Source organism: Rhinopithecus bieti, unplaced genomic scaffold, assembly GCF_001698545.2.
Source record: "Rhinopithecus bieti isolate Rb0 unplaced genomic scaffold, ASM169854v2 scaffold_62788, whole genome shotgun sequence".
Lineage (NCBI taxonomy): Eukaryota > Metazoa > Chordata > Mammalia > Primates > Cercopithecidae > Rhinopithecus > Rhinopithecus bieti.
In genome coordinates, this window is record NW_016823884.1 from 382,396 (window position 1) to 403,296 (window position 20,901).

The window sequence follows — 20,901 nt, forward strand, 5'->3', positions numbered from 1 at the left end:
ATTATAGAGCATCATATTTGAGCTGTATTTATAATCTTTAAATGGAAAGTTTAAAGAAAGGCCACAGTTGTTTCTAGTTTCTATTAAAGGCTCAATTTTAAAGGTACTACGAAGTCTTCTCTGTGGGTCAGTTAAATATATAATTATAGTACACAGGGGTCTCAGGACTCAGTCAGCCTAAAAGATTCTGCTGATAGTCAAAGGGAAACTTAGTTGAATTTATCAAATTGTAGAAGTTACTTGCTTGCTTTTGAACATACTGGTAACATGCATATAAGCAATAGTGTATGATGTAAGAACTAGTAATAGGCTAAACCTGATAGCTTCACACAATTTTGTGTATTTAGGACTGTATCTTTCAATTTGTTTCAAGAACAGTTTCTTTTAAAAGTTTTCTATTGAAAATTCATTTTATTGCAAAATTAAAGCATACAAATAAGGAGAAAGAAGAATCCATTACTCTACAATCTTCAGTGAGCACCATTAACATTTTGATATGTATTTTCAATACTATTTTATGACTGTATCAACCTATAAATATATGGTGCACACTGTGCAAGTCATTCTAAACACTTTTAGGTGGATAATAAACACAGAAATACAGTCTGCCTTGGCATGGCTTTGCCTCCTAACTCCCAGTAAAACCAACCCTCCCTCCCAAAGAGTATTTTCCTTACCCCCAACAGATGGGCCACGGGTACTCCCAACTTCTTTATTTTTACCACTCATTTCTCTCTATTCGTCCCTAGACTTGGTGAGGTTCCACCTCCTTCCTGAAGTCCTCAATGATTCTCCAAACCACCGTGATTTGGCCCCTTCTGAACTTATTGAAATATGAATATCTGTCAATATCTGTCATTGGGTTAAAGAAAATAGAGGGAATGAGAGATGTACAAAGAAGAGAACTGAAAATAAATTTAGTAGTAAAAGAAAAACTTTGGAACAGAATATTATAGAAGAGTGTGTTGAACTCATCTCATTTAATATTAATGTCATCGTAGCAATTGGGTGTAAAAATTCGCTTAAAACATATATACATTATAGAATATTTTGATGTCCCATATTAGTTATTTTTAGGTTGATTTAAATCAACATATAATAAGAGCGTATTTCAGATCCCTGTGGAAAGAATGCATTATTGGATAAATGGAATTGAGACAAATCCATCTCATAAATATCAGCATAGATCAAAATAAATTCTAGACACTACAATTTAAGTTTAAAAAGTATGAAACTAGGAAGCTTTCGTATATAATATTTAGAGGCAGATAGAACTTTCTAAATTTCTTGTATAGACACTAGTACATAGTGGACACTTAATATTTACTGAATGAATGAAGGAAATGGAAAAGCAAAGAGACCATAAAGAAAAGATCAATAGGTTTGCCATTATGTGCTTAACATAAATATCTTAATGTTCTGTATTTTAATCACAAAATTTGAAAAGCACATGACACACTTGGAAAATATTTAGTGTGTAATAGAGAGCTAATTTTTTTTTCTAAACAACTCTTGCAAGTCACTAAGAAAAGCTATGCATTTCAATAGAAAAATTAGTTAAACTGTACAAATATGTCACAGAAGAATAAATAGAAATAATCACTAAACATAGAAAATGTTCTAGTTTTATTAGTTAATTAAAATAATGCAAACTTAAAACATTCCATTTGTCATTAATCAAAGTGACACACTTTAAAACATGTAATAATTCCATTGTTCTTAAAAAAATTAGAAATGGAAAGTTTATGATACCGTTGCTGGTTATATTCCTGTACCTTACAGGAATGCAGTTTGGAATACATTTTTAAATGTAGACAGTTTTAGCTAATACAAATTTTAACTCAAACATTTTTAGCTAAAAATGTGCTTAACTTGTGGTCAAGTCATTCCGTTTCTAGGGATTTCTCTAAGGAAAATACAGATTTGCACAAATGGTAGCTACAAAGGTGTCCGCAGTATTTTTAATTTTTAAAGTATAAATGACCAAGTATCACCACTTGGAGATTACTAGTACTAGTATAGTGGCTGTGGAGCTGGCCTGGCTGGGCTTGAGTCCAGCCTCTGACACTCCCAGCTGAGTGACCTCATGCTATTCCCTAACTTCTCTACATCTCAGTTTATTCGTCTGTAAGATGGGGGAAAATGTAGTCCCTTTTTCATAGAGTGAATGGGAGAATTCCATGCCTGACACAGAAAGTGTTCAATAAGTATTAGCTATCATTTTATTAGTATTTAAAAATGTTATATCCAGACATTGGCTACCACTCAGCCATTAAAATATCATTTTAGAAGGGTATTGAATAACATGAAAAGATGTTCATTATCTGTTGTCAAGCAAAAAAAGCAGTATATAAAATGGTATATAAATGATCACATTTAAAATTATGTAAATACATTGGGAAAAGAATGAAAAAGAGATCTATACAAATGTTAGTAGTGGGTATCTTTAGGTGGTAAAATGATGGGTAATTTAAATTTTCTTCTTTGTTCTTGTCTGTCTCCTCTACATTTTCTACAATGAATTTTTTTTAAGCAAAATAAGGTCTACCAACCAAATGAAAACAATAAAACAACCTCCTACTCTAAATCCCACTTTTACGCAGTTAAGAGTAGCTTATGTGAAAATAGGATAATTTTAATAGACTACAGCTGATACACTAAAAACAGCATGAGCCTTATGGTTTCACTGACTGGATGTGAACTCTTAGCTGTGTGAACTTAGATATGCCATTTAACACGCCCAGCTCTCAGATTCCTCCTTGTGAAATGGGTATGAATATCTTTGCATATCCAATGCAAATGTTGAAGTGCAGTAAAATAGTTCATGTGAGAGCTATTCATAAACTGAGCACAGCTATACAAATGTGAGATCTTATAACCATCAAACCCTACTGATGTCATTAGATTTTCTGTCCCAAAGAACAGCATGGATCACGTCGCCAGTAAAATCTCTTCTTTTCATTAGAGAAGCACTCGGGGTTTGAGAGTCTTCCTAGTTGCTATTAAAAACTCATTGCATAAAAGTATCAAGCTTTTGGCTCCACATTATTTCTTTGGTATACATTTATTTTTTCCTTTGTTTTGCTTCCAAGATATGTGGGGCAGTGAATCATTCTAAAGACTTAACATGAATTCTTGAAACTTGCCTTTATTTAAAAATTTAAGATGACCATTCCAAAGTAAACATATTTTACAGTCCACTCTGAAGGAGACTCAACCTAATATTCTTTGATAGGAAAAATGTTTGAAGTAGTTGAGGGAAGTTGGGAAAATAATAAGCAAAATTTGGAAATAAACTTTACCACATGTTTGAACCACCACAGAGGACAGATCTTGTTCTGCAGTTCAACTATTTTCTTTTCTCCTTGTATTATTCTTAACTATTCATAATAACAATGTGTGAACCACTACAGATCAGACAGCGATGTCCCAAAATTTGTGAGTTGCATGCTGGTTTTCAAGTTACACAGAGAGGAAAACTGGCAGCCCACAAAAATAAAACTTTGAAAGAAATTTAAACACTTTTGAAATATTTTTATTATAAATCTGAGAAAGTTAGACACGAGGAATGCTGCTCTTGTAGGAATCTTTATTTTTTCTGCGAGGACAACCGCAAAGTAGTTAAAATATGACCAGCTTTCAGTGTTTTCCTTTACCTTTCCTATGTCTTTTCTGTCAAGTGGTCATATCAATGATTATTAAATTTATAATCCTTTTAATGTCTCATCTGAACAGCTTGCTCCAGAGACCAAGGCTGTCATTCATTGGATTATGGATATTCCTTTTGTGCTCTCTGCCAATCTCCATGGAGGAGACCTTGTGGCCAATTATCCATATGATGAGACACGGAGTGGTAGGTATTCTTTCTGCTTCTCTAATTGATTCAAAGTTTATAATACTGTACAAGGGTTTACAGGATGATTTCTGTAATTTTTTTTTTAAAGAAGTGGACGTTAAGTGATTTTTGCCTGAAGAAAGAACTATGTTTAACAGGAAGCTCTCCTAATCATTTCATGTGGTGTTGGCATATCTATTTGGCAGAAAAGGACTCACTTTCTCAATAGTTTAGGTGAAGAGGAACGTGATCTTGACAGAGTACCTAGACAACAGAAAGGGAGAAAATATACGTCATAAACTTGGGTCACTCCTGGACACTGATAAAGTGGAGAGATTACAGAAGTTGTGTAGGTTCATGTAGAAGATGGCTTGAACATGGGTGCAGCCTCTTGGTGCTTGATCAGGTCCCCAGTGGATCTCTACATGTGTCTTATTGTGTCCACACAGTTTTGCATTTGGAACTGTTTCTGGTGGTGTCAGGGAGGGGGAGTGGTGCTTTGGCTTTCTCTAACTAGTTTTAGTTAAGCTTCAGACAAAGCAACCTTTGGCCAGATAGATATTTTCAACTTGATTTTTGTTGCTCCAGGGAATTTCCTGCTTTGGATCTATTTTCAGGGGACTTTGAAGAGTTAGCTCTTTGTAAAAACAGGATGATTATTTTATTTTATTTTTTAAAATTTTAGATTCAGGGTACCTGTGTAGGTTTGCTACATGGATATATTACATAATGGTGAGGTTTGGGTTTCTAGTGTACCCATCACCGAAAGAGTGAAACCAATAGGTAATTTTTCACCCCCACCTCTTCCCATCCTCCCCACTTTTGGAGCCCCCAGGGCATATTATTTCCACCTTTATGTCAATGTATAGGCATTGTTTAGCTTCCACTTATAAGTGAGAGTATATGGTATTTGATTTCTGAATTATTTCACTTTGGATAATGGCTCCTAGCTCCATCCATGTCGTTGCAAAATACATGATTTCATTGTTTTTTATGGCTGCTTAGTATTGCATAGTTTATCCAATCAACCACTGATGGACAATTAGGTTAGAATCAGAATCCATGACTCTGCTTTTGTGAATAGTGCTGCCATAAACATATGAGTGCACATGTCTTCTTTATATAATAATTTCTTTTCCTTTGGATACATGCTCAGTAGTGGGATTACTACATTGAATGGTAGTTCTATTTTTAGTTCTTTGAGAAATCTCTGTACTATTTCCCATAGAAGTTACATTAATTTACAATTCCACCAACACTGGTGGGAATCCATGCCAACATCTGTTGTTTTTTGACTTTTTAATAATAGCCATTTTGAGTCATGTATTATGATATTGCGGTTTTAATTTGCATTTCTCTGATGATTAATGATGTTGAGCATTTTTTTCAATTATTTTGACTGCTTGTATGTCTTCTTTTGAAAAAACTCTGTTCTTGTCCTTTGCCCACTTTTTAATGGGGTTGTTGGGATGATAATTTTAGATACTGGAAACTGAGTGTTAAAGAACATCTTTGGGGAAATAACACTGTTAAATAAATTTAAAGATTTTGTGGCTTGTTGATAATTGGGAAACTTGTAGGCCTGCATAATTTATAATGCATTAATAAGAATACAGTGTATCAAAATGTGTTATTTATTTCTATAATACATATAGGAGATTTAAAAAATCTAAGACCAGATATTGAATGGTATATATGAGAATGATTCATAGTGGGTATGAGATTAGTATAGGTACATTTTTTAAATTAATGATTTTAACAATAAAAATCTTCCTCCTATTCTCCCAGGCCTAGTTTCCTATGACTTTATTACCTTTCCTTGCAAAGCTTTCAACTCATAAGTAGAATGTACATTCTACCCAGTTTCTACTTTGTAGTTTTAGGAATGGAAGTTTTGTAACTTAAAAACTAAGTGTAATTATTTAGTATTTAAACTTTTACCTCCTTCCCATGGTTATGTAGCTAAAAAAATACATCAACAATACAATTACTCAACACTGAATTACTCTTTAGAAAACATGCAGTGCTGCTTGGTCTGTGTCCGTTTCTTTAATCTTGTGGATTTGTTTTCTAGGTAGTGCTCATGAATACAGCTCCTCCCCAGATGACGCCATTTTCCAAAGCTTGGCCCGGGCATACTCTTCTTTCAACCCAGCCATGTCTAACCCCAATCGGCCACCATGTCGCAAGAATGATGATGACAGCAGCTTTGTAGATGGAACCACCAACGGTGGTGCTTGGTACAGTGTACCTGGAGGTGAGTTTCCGTTGTGCTGTCTGATTATGTGATTGTAGCTTATTTACAGTGACCGTTTATGTTTAGAGAGTGATTTAGATTTAGAGAATCTTCTACCGTCCTCCATCATTAAAAAGTAGACTGAATCTGTAGTACTTCCATTAAAGTCAACTTTTTGCATGAATGATTACTATGTATAATTTTGTTTTGTGGATTTTAAAATTGTGATGCTAATTGAAGAGACACAGGAAATGAATCGAAGACATTCATTGGGAAAATAATAAATTGAATATTGTTAACTACGCTACTTTTCAAGTTCAAGCTTTAGGGAATGAGATGGCATCCTTAGTATATGCCAGTCATGCTCGTTCACTGTAGGTAAATATACATTTTAGAGGGCTTGCTTTGGCTTTTAGCATAACCTGGTGCACAGTACTTTTTTATTAAATGATGGGATAATGGGGAGTATTTGACATGGAATATTTAGTTTATATTCACTACTCTAATAATCCCTATGAGATCAGGTAGCTTTTCGCTGTTTAGTTTGAAAAGGAAGCAGTTGCCATGTGGGACAGTAGCTGGGGGAAGCCCCTTCCTGGGTAGCCAAGGCAGCTGTCTTGGCTTCCTTGTCCCAAGGCGGACTTTACAGAGCTCTTATTTTCACTAACACTCAAGGGTGAAGATTGAAATGTGAAGATATTTATATATATTTTTACTTTTCTCTTTGCCTGAGAAAAATTTTCTATGGCCTACCTGGAAGAAGAAAATTTATTCGGGTAATAAGCAGCATTAGCTAATTGTAGGGTATTGGTGTGTTTAATATGCTTAATTTTGTTGAATTATGTGCTGAGAAAAATGTTCTTTCTGATTTTTTTCTTTCTGATACATGTTAATTCTGTTTTTATTTATATTTTGCATTTTATCCAGATCAGACTTAGTACTCTTTCCCCCAATAGCTTCAGAAATATGATCTATGTCAAATTTAGGATTTAGAGTGTGTCAAGTACATCAGATGGGAAGTAATTTTATACTTTAGTTTTACAAAACTTTAATGATTCCTTGGAATTCCTTTTGAACAAATAGTATATTGTCAACAAAATATAAAGTAATCTGTATCAGTAAAATACTAATAACATTATTAATGATAATAATAATATTAGTTAACGATTATGTCTCATTTAGCTAAACAGTCAAAGGAAGCTCCGTTAGTCTTCAGTTCTGTATATAGTGAATAACATTCATGTCTTAGGTCAGGTTTTCTAGAAGCAGAGCCTGAGACAGGGATTTGGATGCTTGTAATTTATCAAGGGAGCACTTTTTAGGAAACACCCTGTAGGGAAGAGAGGGAAGCAGAGCAAGGAAGGGGATAGAGCTAAACAGTGGTGTGGTCTCAGGCAAAGTCCAGCCTTGGCCTGAGCCACTGGAAGAAGCCTGGAGCATAAATTAGGGGCAGGTTTTTCTCCCCTTGAGGGAAAGGGATGAGCCTTTGGTGGCTCTATATTGGTCAGCCATTGGTTGTGGGGTGCTAGAAGGAATTGCGGGGAGAGATAGGAGGAAGTAACTCCGAAGCCAGGTGGAGATTCCGGCTCCCACCAGCAATTCTCTGGAAAAGGGCTGGGGGATAGCTGTGAGCTCTAGCAGCCAACACCTGTAGCAGTTTGGGTCTGGATGCTCTGGCTCCGTAAAAGCAATCTGGTGGACACTAACAGCATCCACTACTAATTTGAGTCAGATTTAAATTAAAATTGTTCTGGATGCAGAATATTCTCTTTGGTGCTATTTGAAGTATTGTTATCATTATATCTTGTATGTAGTAGATACTCAGGGATTGTTGAATTAATATATAGTGTGAAAGGAAATTAAATTCCGGGACCCCAAACTCATTTAGCTAAAGGGAAAAGTCACGCTGGGAACTGGGTCACACAAACCTGCCACCCTGTTTTGGTTCCTAAATAAGATAACTACAAGATGAAAGGCTACATGCCTCCCTCATATTTTGCCCACAAGGAAATTCCTGGTGAGCTGTTAAAACTTCACCTTGGCCATGTAAATTGATAGCTTATCTTTACAGGTGCAGTCACCCCAGCCCGCCAGACACAAATGCATATCCGATTGCTCCCCATGCCATTTTGTCTGTGTTATCTTATGTAAAATGCACATTCCCCACATTTTTCCTCTACCCCCTTTTGTTTATGTGAAAACTGTGTGCTTATCAATATCCCACCCTCTCCCCTTTAAATTTGGGGTCCTCAAAATCATCTTCGGAGAAAGGCATAGACCTGTCTCTGGGGCGCATCCTTAACTTTGGCAAAGAAATCCCCTAAAACAATTGAGACTTGTCTCATCATTTTTCTTGATTGACAATAGTATATTGCCAAGACTCCCAATCCCTCAGGAATACACTATGATACTGATTGGGCTTAAGGAACAATATAGTGTGACAGATCATGTCACATGAAGCTCCAAGTTCTTCTCCAGTAGAAAGGTAGACTTAGAGGGATGTGCATTTCTTTAACAGATAAGTAGGGATGAAGTCTTATACCCTGTTGTCTTCTCCAAAGCCCACTCCAGCAGTGTGGAGGGTGGGTGATGTCCGCATTAGCACTCTGAAGCAGCAAGTACTTTTGCTTAGGAACCTGAGAGTTTGTGCTTTTAAGGTCTAACAAGCCCCCACCTCTGTTCAATCCCTTACAGCAGATGATTCCCGTTAAGGTTTCCCACAGGCTCCCCAAATGCCCTGGTTTGTGTACCTTTTACTTGGTTTTTGATTCAGAAGACTAGCCTGTGTAGAGTTTTTAGGCTCCTTGTGCGTATTTTGACTTTCCATCTGGCGTTTTGGCAGGGATGCAAGACTTCAATTACCTTAGCAGCAACTGTTTTGAGATCACCGTGGAGCTCAGCTGTGAGAAGTTTCCACCTGAAGAGACTCTGAAGGCCTACTGGGAGGATAACAAAAACTCCCTCATTAGCTACCTTGAGCAGGTAAACACAGTCGCCAGCATAAAATGCAAGGTTTAGAAGCATTCAAACCTGGCATACAATGGTCTTGTAAGAGGAGTCCAGGGGAATCCATCTGGTGCAGAATGAGGACACCATATTTGGAAGGCAGGTGTCAGCAGTGGTTCAGTTAGGCTTTTATTTGTCGTAGGTTTTGTGGCTCGTGACTATTCACCAAGAACTGACTAAACTGGAGAGTATAGAGAAAAGATATAGAATCTTGTTTTTGTTTGTATTATTCTAAGCAAGGGCAATCCTAGGACTCCACCCTGATCACCGTGAGGCATCCCAGGCAGTCAGAACAAAAGTAAGGCAAGTGAGGCACCTAGAATGGAAAATTTAAGGAGGATTTTAATCTTAGGGACATGCGAGTACAGGAGTAGCCCTTGAGAGTGAGTGTCTCCTTAAGTTTTGAGCTGTACAGGCATCATCTTTCTCACCCTGGACTCAACTGTATCACAGGTAATAATAATAATAATGAGTTATGTTTATTGGTCGTTTACTATTTCCCAGGCATTATACTAAATGCCTTTTATGTAATAATTAGTGCATTTAATCCCCACAACAACCTTCTGAGGGAAGTTATCATCATCATCATCACCATCATTATAATTATCACTAAATTAAAGATGAAGAATCAGAGACACAGAGACACAGAGAGGCTAGACAGCTCACCTGAAGTTCTCAGGGATTTAATTGTAAAGCTAGAATCTGAATCCAGGCTGTCTATTTCCAGAATCACCATGCCATACTGACTTTCAGAACAGAAGCCTGGATCTTTACCAGAGAGCCATTTATGTAGCCATTCCAATGGGATCCATATAGAATTTGGGGGATCTCACCATCTGCCAGAATAAAATCCTTCACCTACTCTGGCCAGTCCCCTGCCAACCCCACCCCCTGCATAGTATGTAGACACTGGCACCAGGGGCAGTGGCAGTAGAAAGATCTAAAGACTTCATTCCTGCAGTGCTTTGCCAGTCTTCAAATTTTATTCTGAATGTGGCCATTTACGCCTGAAGTCAAGTAGAGTGATGTTAGTTTCATGTGCCAACAAATAGTCCAGACCGATCTGTTAAACTAATTTGACATAAACAAATGCTGTTAAATAAACATTTAAGTATTTATATGTATATATGTACATATAAACATATATATATATATAAAATCAACACTTTTAAAAAAGTAAAACCAGGAGTTGAATCCAGTTTCTTTCTCCACCATTGCAAGACCCTGTTGCAGTGGTCCCTATATCTTGTTATGGCCTCCTTTGAATAAAGGCTGCTCTACCAAAAAAACAAACAAACAAAAAAAGAAGCAAAATCAGCATAGGAATTCTTTTACACATGTCAAATATCCATATACTGTCATACCTTACCAGGGACTATCATGGAATACATCCACTGATGTCAGACGGTGATTAAAGAACACTCATTCCACAGGATTCTTTTTGAATCAATGGATTCCTGCTGCATGTTAGCTTAAAAAGGTATTTTCCAACACAAAAACTAAGGATAAGTAGTCCACAATGACTCTAGAACAACTGTGGTTGGAACCCCTACAGAACGTCTCCATTGAGGAGAGCTGTATTTGGATGGATCTTCTAAGAGCAAAGTTAACTGAAAAGTATGTTTTTGGATAGAGGAAGTAAGATGGGACTGACTGGGGTGTTCTCCACTTAGATATCAAATACAGTGCTTTTTATTTTAATAAATATTTAATGATATTTAAATTTTAAATAATATTTGTATTTATACTCCTTAATACAGTGCTTTTAATTTTACGTATATATTTTTTCAACAAAAGTGTATTGACTAGTTTCACATCCCAGGCATTCTGTGAGGCACTGGGGATAGTGACCATCCTCAGGAAGGCTTCACACGAGTGCTGTCAGAAACAAGAATACCTAATCACAAGAGAGGAGGAGGAGAGCTGGCTGAGAAACAAAAAAAGCTTAGCAACAAGGAGCAATGGCAGTACACAGAAGGGGACCTAACCCAATCATGGAAGTTTGGAAAAGGCTTCCTGGAGCTGTGCTATAAGATTTACTAAAGTTGATGCCAATAAGATCATCACTCTGATCAACAATTTAGAAACATGCTTAGCTGCTGTTTAAATCATCTCTTAGTTCTTGAGAAAAAACATAATACAAAACAAATAAAACACATCTTCTTACCATCGTGAAAAAGGAGATTTGTCATATTTATGGTGGCAGGTGGGCATGCATCCAATTCATCTGACAGTAATGTCAATTTATATATAAATAAGCTAAAAAGAAGAAGGATAAAGTTACACAATCCTATTTTATGGCACTCGGAATAAGAATTTGCTCTGTCCACAGATCCATGTGATCTACCTTGATATGGCATTGATTGTCATTATGATGCAAACTGTGTCTAAGCAGTGAGTGGTATTTATAACCAGCTCATCTAGCTTGCATCATAGAACTCTCCAGTTGAGGAAAACAAAGGCTGATGAAAAATCAGTGAGGGCTGCCAGAAGTTCTGTGTTGTAATTGTTGTCTTGACAATGGTGGTGATTAGTAATTGAACACCTGGGCCTAAAATCTAAGCTTGGACTAGTTTACAACTCATAGAAAATAGGTGATTAGGAGATCTATTTCTGTAATTGTTTGAGAGGAAATCCCTTGCAGAGTTTTAAAGAGATGTTTGCAGGGACTAGAATTGTAAAGCTAATTAGACTAAAGAGTTTGCTAAGGAGAAGAGCTCCCTTCCACTCAGTAGCTTTGAAACAGTCTAATTCTCAAAATTCTCGAAGAATTTCTTAAAGAATGGTTCATGGGCACCTGCATTAGAATCATCTAGAGTTCTTATTAAAAATGCATTTCCTTTCCTACCATTAAGTCACACTCTCTGCAGGGAAGAACCCAAGAATCTTCAGTTGCAGCAAGCTCTCTGCGTGACACTACACGAGGGTTTAGGGGCTGTAAACAGTCCTAAGCAACAAATGGAGAATCTTATGGATGCTTTTTCAGCCTTCGCTGAAACTGAGAAGTCCTGGAATCTGGGGAGTGATCATCGCAGGCAGCCCAAGTGTAGTAAAACAGCTTCTTCCAGGCATGAGTGAAATTTGGACTTTCGTGATTTCTTTTGCAAAAACCATACAATCTGAATTTTCCAGTCCATTCATGGGGAGTTGACACAGTCCATACACTTCTACTGAGATTTATTACTACACTGGAATTTTTCAAACAGAAAAGTTGACATATCACAGACAGACATTTACTTCTTTAACTATTTGTTAAACTGCATACTGAGATATAAGTCTTGGATTGCAGAGGCAGAAAAAAATAAAGCCATGAATATTAACCGAATAGATTTGTGCCAAATACAGGCGAATAATATGTTCTTGTAGTGATTGATTTGCTTACTTTACAATGATGTGGAAATTAGAAACTTTCTTTAAGGCTTATAATATTGATAGTTTTAGGATTATAGTGCCTCAAGAGGAATAAAGTACTTGGGTAAATCCTCTTTTATCAGCTAGTATCTTTCTCAGTTTTATTGAATGGGGCCTCATTTTAAGAAATTTAGAGTTTGGATCTCTACATATAGCCCTTTTCTTCTTCTCTACACTTTTTCTGACTTTTCATCTTTTAATTCAGAAAGTTAAGTTTTCATGTTTCATGTTTTTCAATGACTAAATTTCAAACTCTTCAATTTTGGTTGTCTAATTCATAAATAAGTTATGGAGAAAAGTTAGAATTGAATAAATCTTAAACTTTAAAAAAATATATTTACTCTCTTTGCTGTACTGGTTGCCAATAAAATGATCATTATTACTGACAACAGGGATAGCCTTTTCCTATTTGCAACATTAAAAAAAATTACATGTTATTTTATAGGGTGTGAGAGGTTTCTTTTTTAAAGAAAATGGCACACACAAAAAATATTGCTGGTCACAAGGGACATCTTTTTGATAAAACAGTGTACCACTGCCAAATTTATTCTTTGATGACAAAAGGTTGCAGGAGACTTCTCTCTCTTCTGTAGGGAAATAGTCAGATATCATAAGTAGCGAAAGACAATTTGTTTTCTATAGCCCGACTGGGTGAGGCACAACCTGAGCATTTGGGAGGTTGGTGCATAGTTTGTTAAGTAATCAAGTTTAATGAATTACCATTTGATGTATATTCTAGATGCAGTACTTTCTTAAAGACCTGAAGCGACTCTGTCCCTTCAAACACATATTGACTTAGATGAACTGTCTTTCCAAAATAAAGAGAAAAGCAGTTTTTGTAGTTTGCAGTGTATTAAATAATAGCCAGTTGATGACTACAACTTAATTTAGGGGGATTATTCTCAGTGGCTGCTCTCCCATCTTCTTCCTAATTCAACATCCTATTTTCTGTTATAAGGTTCCCTACTCTATTTGCAGCCAAAATAATGTTAATAGATTTAATGCAAAAGCAGTCACAGTAGATATCTTTTTATCCAAAATGAGCTAATATTAAATGGCTTTTATTATGATATCCTTGTTAATGGACAGTAGCCATATAACAGATACATAGATGACCAAAATTAAAGGAGAGTAAGTTATGAAATACGCTAAGTCTAGAACTTCACACATATTGTAGCAGGATGAGCTGAAGACAAACCCCTCAGACATGGAGTTAAAGAAGGAAGGGCTTTATTTGGCCGGGAGCATTGATTTTGGCAAGACTCACGTCGTAAAAACCAAGCTCCCCGAGTAAGCAATTCCTGTCCCTCCTAAGAGCTCACAACTCTAAGGGGGTCTGCGTGAGAGGGTCGTGATCAAGTAAGCAAGCAGGGGGTACGTGACTGGGGGCTGCACGCACCGGTAATTAGAACAGAACAGAACAGAACAGGACAGGGATTTTCACAGTGCTTTTCCATACGGTGTCTGTAATGTATAGATAACATAGCCAATTAGGTCAGGGGTTGATCTTTAACTACCAGGCCCCGGGTGTGGCGCTGGGCTGTCTGCCTGTGGATTTCATTTCTGCCTTTGAATTTTTACTTCTTCTTTCTTTGGAGGCAGAAATTGGGCATAAGACAGTATGAGGGGTTGTCTCCTCCCTTAATATGACACTTTTTTATGATTTGAAAGGTACTAAAGTCTTTTTTTTTTTGGACACGAATAAGATATTAATTTTCATTTCTCTATGGAAAAGCAGAATAAAATGCACAAAAAATTCAGTGGCCTTTTGTGCATATCTTGATTCTTAAACAATGGGAATCTACGGTATTTGCTGGAAAATAAGGAGATGCTTGATATGAAACATATTTAAGGCCATTTCTATAATTTATAGGTCATATTAACTTTTGGTTGTTCTTGACCTTCACAGATACACCGAGGAGTCAAAGGATTTGTCCGAGATCTTCAAGGTAACCCAATTGCCAATGCCACCATCTCCGTGGAAGGAATAGACCACGATGTTACATCCGGTGGGTCTTTGCCACAATCTGGAGGCTCTACATTATGTACAACAGCATAATTACTAATTATCATAATTATAAGTCTTATACTCTTCTGAGCGAAACAAATAGCTCGTATCTCTGCAGCGTTTCTGAGCTTTGATCTGGTGAAGTTTCATTTGTGGGCTCAGGTCAGGCGGAGTGGAGCCCAGGGCGGCTGCTGCGTTAGAAATCCGGGTGCAGCAGGTGGCGCCCTTTCCTCAGCTGTCTCGCCCCAGAGCTGGGAGGTGGTACCACAGGCTGCCGGTTCTTCGCGGTTCTTCAGGCAAAGGAAAAGGAGCTGCTGGGGTTAAAATACCAGTGACTTTCTGGTCTGTGTTAAGAAGTGCTAACGAGCTGCTAATGGGGAGACCGAAGGAGGGAGCGGAAAGAGGAGGAAGGAAGAAAACTGCTGCGGGTTGTGTGTCTAAAAATTCTCACACAGTTTTTCATTTAATCCATAAAATAAATCCGCAGGGATTCAAGGTTAAACAAGAATTTATAGGATTGAGGTGCGATGTTAGTGACTTCTAGGTTTTGAGCTCAATTTCCATTTTCCCAGTTTGAGGAAAATGATGATTTTTCTGGCAAATCTACCTATTCCCATTAATAAACATTGATCCAGGTCATTTTAATTGTCATTTGTTGGGATCTTTTCAATAATGACAGCTTTTTCTTTTTAGTTACAAACTCTTTACAATTTTTTTTAGACCTTGTGACAATTAACCTTTAACTTATGTCCCAAACCACTGTATCGTCAGCTCTTTCTTAACCTTCACATTTATAGCTTGGATTAAAAAAAAATCTTTAACATTTGTCCTCTAAAACTCCATTCATTCTTCATTTATCAACAGCCCACTAGGTGCCAACCAGTATGCCAGAATCTGTGCCAAGATGTTACCCCATGTAGCCCCTTAGCCCTTAGCTGGGAGGGTGAAACCCAGCGTTAGTATCCCTGCCTCAAGATACCTGTTAGCCCTAATGTGTCATACAAATATTTTATTTTCTCTGCATTCCATGATGTGAACTGTTTAGGAAAATCTAACTAGGGAATAAACAGGTGGAAAGAAATTAAATAGGAGGAGGGGCTCTAGAATACTCCAGCTGTTCAATGGCAAGGTGATAATAAGAAGGAACCAGCAATAGAACTGAAGGTAGAAAGAAAATGCAATGTGTTGTCCTGGAGGCCTTGAAGTGCTTCAAGAAGGAGAGAGTGAAAAAGCGTCAATTAAGATGAACCTTGAGAATGAATCCTTGGATTTAGCAGTTCAGAGGATCTTATCAAAATCTGTTCAGTGGAGTGAGTGGTGGGATCCTGATTGGACTGGGTCCGAGGGAGAATAAGAGAAGAATCATTCTGAGATTGAGACATGAACAAACCTTTCCAGAAATTTTGCTATAAAGCAAAGAAGACAATTGAGGCAATAGCTGCAAGGAGATGTGGATTTAGAGGTAGATTTGATGATATGGGGATGGGGGCTTAATTTTTTTGACTGTACCTATTTTTGCAATGAAATAAGATGTAAAGTATCAACTGGGAGGATGAACGGGATGTGTAGGGGTGTTAGGAAAAAGAAGAAGGTGTGAAGTGTCTACGAAAACCTTGCTCTTCAAAGTGTGGCCTCTGCTCGCAACCTTAGCATTGCCCTGGGGCTGGTCAGGAATGCAGAATCCGGGAGCTGGAATCAGATTTTGCATTTTACCGAGTTTCCCAGGTTTGCACCCAAGTTTGAAAATCACTGACTTAGGCAAATGGGAGATTGAATGGACTAGGGTGCCCAATGTGTTCTAAGTCTTTAGAAATCTGAATTTCTAACTAGGGCCTCAGAGATCCTACAGGGGCTACCTTTGGCCCACACTCTGTGAAGATTCTCTGACTATCAGGTCATCACCTGGCAAGAGTCAAAACATGATGGCTGCGTGTTCTGATGCCGCTGCTTGGGGACTTCATCTGTCTTTTTCCCTGTGTTGCTCCTGATGTGATTAGAAGGTCCATGATCGTACGAGGTTTATTAGACAATTTAACATTGATATCTGTAAAGTAGCTATAAGAAATGAAGCCTGTAAAGAGAGTTTCACGCCCTATTCAATAAAATTTCATTAAATTCCCTATATATTTACTTCAGAAATCGAGAATCAAAAAAGTTGAACTGAGCTAGACTGGGTATTCCTTAGATGGCATAATTATGCATTTTGTAATTCTGCATATGTCATGTGCTTTGTGATTTGATATTCTGCTTTCCTACAGCAAAGGATGGTGATTACTGGAGATTGCTTATACCTGGAAACTATAAACTTACAGCCTCAGCTCCAGGCTATCTGGCAATAACAAAGAAAGTGGCAGTTCCTTACAGCCCTGCTGTTGGGGTAAGTAATCATAATAATAGCCAAGCGCTATAATAATAATAAAGCATTTACCATTGTCAGGCATACTTAAGTGACTTATATTTAATCTTCATACTAGCCCTATGAGGTAGGTAGCATTGTTATCTCCACTTAACAGATGAGAAAACTGAGGCTTAGCAAAGTTAATATGAAGCTCTATTACTATTTCTCAGTCTTTGAAGAGATTTACAAGAAAATGAAATAAAACTTTAAAAAATTAAATTTTTATTTGCTAACCTTGATTTCCATCTAAATGGGATTATGTTTCATTTGCCTTTTATCTTTAGCACCTAGCACATGCCTTTCTCAATAAGTATCTGAAAAAAAAGATACATAAAAGAAAATTCTAGGTGCTAACCAAACATTTATTTAGCGTATTCTATGTGCAAGGCTCTCTGTGCTAAGTACTATCAAAAACCATATCTTATTTAAGTAGAGCTCATTTGTTTGTTAGGAAGGTGATGGTGATAAGACCAAAATTTCTCTTAGAGAAGAATTTTACTACTACCTTCGTATTATATGCCTGGGACCTTGGGAATATCTGTAGGATTTCTTGAAAGTCTACAAGGCTTACTTGAAAAGAATTTATTATATTTTTGTTTATGCACCCAGAACTTGGAGTATAAATGCTTGGTTTTTGCAAACAAAATATCTTGAGTTTTTAACTGGTACATAGCTTTGATTGTGTGCATGTCTACACTGGGCTGTATATGTATTAAAATCAAGAGGTATATTTGGGTAACTGAAACCCGGAAAAAATGGCCCCGGGAACAATTTGTAAAGGTTCAACTATTTTGATCCTTTGTCTTTCTGGCATGTGTTAGTGCAAGGATATAGTGAATGGAATCGCAATCCAAAATAATCAGGCATTTAAGTGGCCAAATCAAGAAACTCGTAGTTCCATCTGGGATGGGGCCTGAGGGGATTGGGGTTGAGGGCTGCCTACTTTGAACAGCCTTTTACGGGGAGTGTGTGGCTTCTCCATAGACCTGATGAAGATTCCTGTTCACAAAGAGAGTGGCTTGGACACATACTTGCTTTTGTCGGTTTCTTTAACAGATTCAAGATTCTGGAAAGCAGAACCTTGTAGTCTGGGATACCAGCATGCTGAACTGTACTCTTCCACATTCCCTCCCACATTAGGAGAAGATTCAAGGCTGACAGGAGGTGCTCACTAAATAGCCAAAGGCAGAAAATTAACTATAAGTTAATTTTTTTTCTTTTCTTTTTTTGAGACAGGGTCTCGCTCCGTCGCCCAGGCTGGAGTGCAGTGGCGCGATCTTGGCTCACTGCAACCTCTGCCTCCCGGGTTCAAGAGATTCTCCTTCCTCAGCCTCCTGAGTAGCTGGGATTATAGGCTTGTGCCACCACGCCCAGCTACTTTTTGTATTTTTAGTAGAGACGGGGTTTCACCATGTTGGTCAGGCTGGCTTTGAACTCCTGACCTTGTGATCTGCCCACCGGGACCTCCCAAAGTGCTGGGATTACAGACATGAGTCACCGCGCCCTACCAGTTACATCTTTTTATAAGGAGAAGAGGCTGGGGCAGGAATTTGGTTGAATTATATCTGTCTTCAAAGTCATTAAATCAAAGGACATTTCAAACATGAGGCTTTTGAATTTTTTCCCCCTGAAAATATCTATTATTTATCACAAGAGATTTTTATTTCAGGATTTGCTTTAATTCAGGTGACTGGATTGAGTGTATACTGAAACTGCCCTTTTTTAAAATTTCAATTAAAAGGACACATGCAGTTTGATAGTAATCATGCCTCTTGATTTTCTCTTTTAGGTTGATTATTGATCTGGAGGTCATTTTCTGAAAGGATAAGAGAGAGAAGGAAGAATTGGATGGAATGGTGGAAAATGATGTCAGAAACTTTAAATTTTTAAAAAGCTTCTAGCTAGCTGCTTTAATCTACTCTATATAATGCTAGTATGATGCTAATGCTGGTCTTTTTTTAGGATTTTGTGCAGTTAATACTTAACATTAGATTTATTTTTTAATCATTTAAATATTAATCAACATTACTTAAAATAAATAGCCTCTTAGGTAAAAATATAAGAACTTGATATATTTCATTCTCTTATATAGTATTCATTTTCCTACCTATATTACACAAAAAATATAGAAAAGATTTAAGTAATTTTGCCACCCTAGGCTTAAATGCAATATTCCTGGTATTATCTACAATGCAGAACTTTTTGGGTAATTCTAGCTTTTAAAAATTAGTGAAGTTCTTTTACTGTAATTGGCGACAATGTCACATAATGAATGCCATTGAAAAGGTTAACAGATACAGCTCGGAGTTGTGAGCACTCTACTGCAAGGCTTAAACAATTCAGTATAAATCGTCGTTTTTTTCTTGTACTGACTAACTATAAGCATGATCTTGTTAATGCATTTTTGATGGGAAGAAAAGGTACATGTTTACAAAGAGGTTTTATGAAAAGAATAAAAATTGACTTCTTGCTTGTACATATAGGAGCAATACTATTACATTATTTAGTCCGTTAACACCGCTTAAAAGTTTAGGTTTTCTCTTGGTTGTAGAGTGGCCCAGAAATGCATTCGGAATGAATAAAGGTTAAAAAAAAAAAAAAAATCCCCATGGTGTGTATTTTAATTCTCTAAGATTTTTGGTCTAGCACTGTGCTCTTGTGATGAAAACATGTATCCTCTTAATAGTGGCTTCTCATGTGTTCATCCTGTACATTTTAAAACTTGTTAGGTGACTGCTGTGTGCCAAGCACTGCATAGCCTCTATGTATGTTATTGTGGCAGGCGAAAGGTTCTGATTTTGGACACAACCTTTAAATAAATAACACACAAATCAATGTTTGGACACAAACTCTGAATCAGTAACACACAGGTTAATATGTAATTATGCGTTGTGATAAGTAAAATGACAAGAAAGAGCAGGGTACAGAGAGAAAGAATGACAGAGCAACTTAAAGTAGACTGGATGAGAGGAGTCAGGGATGCATCTTAATGCACAGACCTAGAATATTGAGTGGGTGTGAGCAATGCAGAGTGTCCGAGTGTAGGGGGGTGTGTGTATGTGCATGGTGGTGGTGGTATGGTTGATCAATGCTGCAAGTGTAAGTTTTGGTTAAATTCGTGCTGTTATAATAGTAGGCCCCCACATATATCCTGGGTTAAACACAATGGAAGTGTATGTTTTGCTCAGGTACCTATACTGGAAAGAAGACAGAAAGATGGGGTGACTTTTCTTCACACAGTCTGGGACCACATTCTGGGATCCATTCTGACAGAAGATCTGCCATCTTCTGCACATGTCCAACAATGCTGCATTGGCGGTTGTCTCCATTGCGGCCAGTGGGAAAGGGGAAAGAGCAAGGGGGAGAATGCAGAGGGTGTTCTTGTGGGAAGGCCTGGGAGTGGTATAACTTCTGTTCACATCACACCGCCTGGAATTGTACATTCTTTGGCCACAGTAACTGCCAGGAAGTCTGGAAAATGTAGTCTAGAAGTGCACCCAGGTAGGTGAGGAGACGTGGACTTTGGGACAGAATAGCAGATGCAAAAGCATTCAGGTAGGAAACACATGGCTTGATGGAGACTGAAGAAGGACAGATGTACAGTTGCCTAAGAGAAGCTCACAGAGTGAGAAGAAAAATGAGATTGAAACTGAGCTCCGAAGAGCTTCGAAATTTTGCTTCTCAAGGTTTAGATAAGAGAGGATAGACTGCAGTGTGCTGCCGTAAGAAGCAACTCCAATTCTTAGTGTTCTGACTTAATAGTAATTTATTTTTCATGCAAAGTCTGTAGGTCTACGTAACTCTCCAGGAACTTCGCGCTGCATGCTGTGACACAGTTATGTAGAATGTTTCCACCTGCGGCTCTGCCAGCTCAGCACAAGGTTTCTTCAGTCTCCTGTGTTGGTGACCGAAGAAGATAACTGGGGCCACTTCTGCCCACAGCTCACAGGTCAGAGCTAGTTACATGGCCTTGCCTAACCACAATGTTTGGTGAGCACTGTCACTGC

The 20,901-nt window shown here is 37.5% G+C and overlaps 1 protein-coding gene across 1 annotated transcript in view; it reads left to right on the forward strand.

Annotated features, from left to right (window-relative positions):
• The window catches only part of CPE (carboxypeptidase E), a 116,277-nt gene extending 99,356 nt beyond the window's left edge, over positions 1-16,921 (forward strand). The window contains exons 4-8 of the mRNA XM_017861956.1: positions 3,736-3,853; positions 5,910-6,092; positions 8,914-9,053; positions 14,398-14,497; positions 16,755-16,921. Coding sequence (XP_017717445.1) covers positions 3,736-3,853; positions 5,910-6,092; positions 8,914-9,053; positions 14,398-14,497; positions 16,755-16,906 — 693 coding nt within the window. The 3' untranslated portion in view covers positions 16,907-16,921. The remainder of the gene's footprint in view (positions 1-3,735; positions 3,854-5,909; positions 6,093-8,913; positions 9,054-14,397; positions 14,498-16,754) is intronic.
• Positions 16,922-20,901: the final 3,980 nt, after the last annotated feature.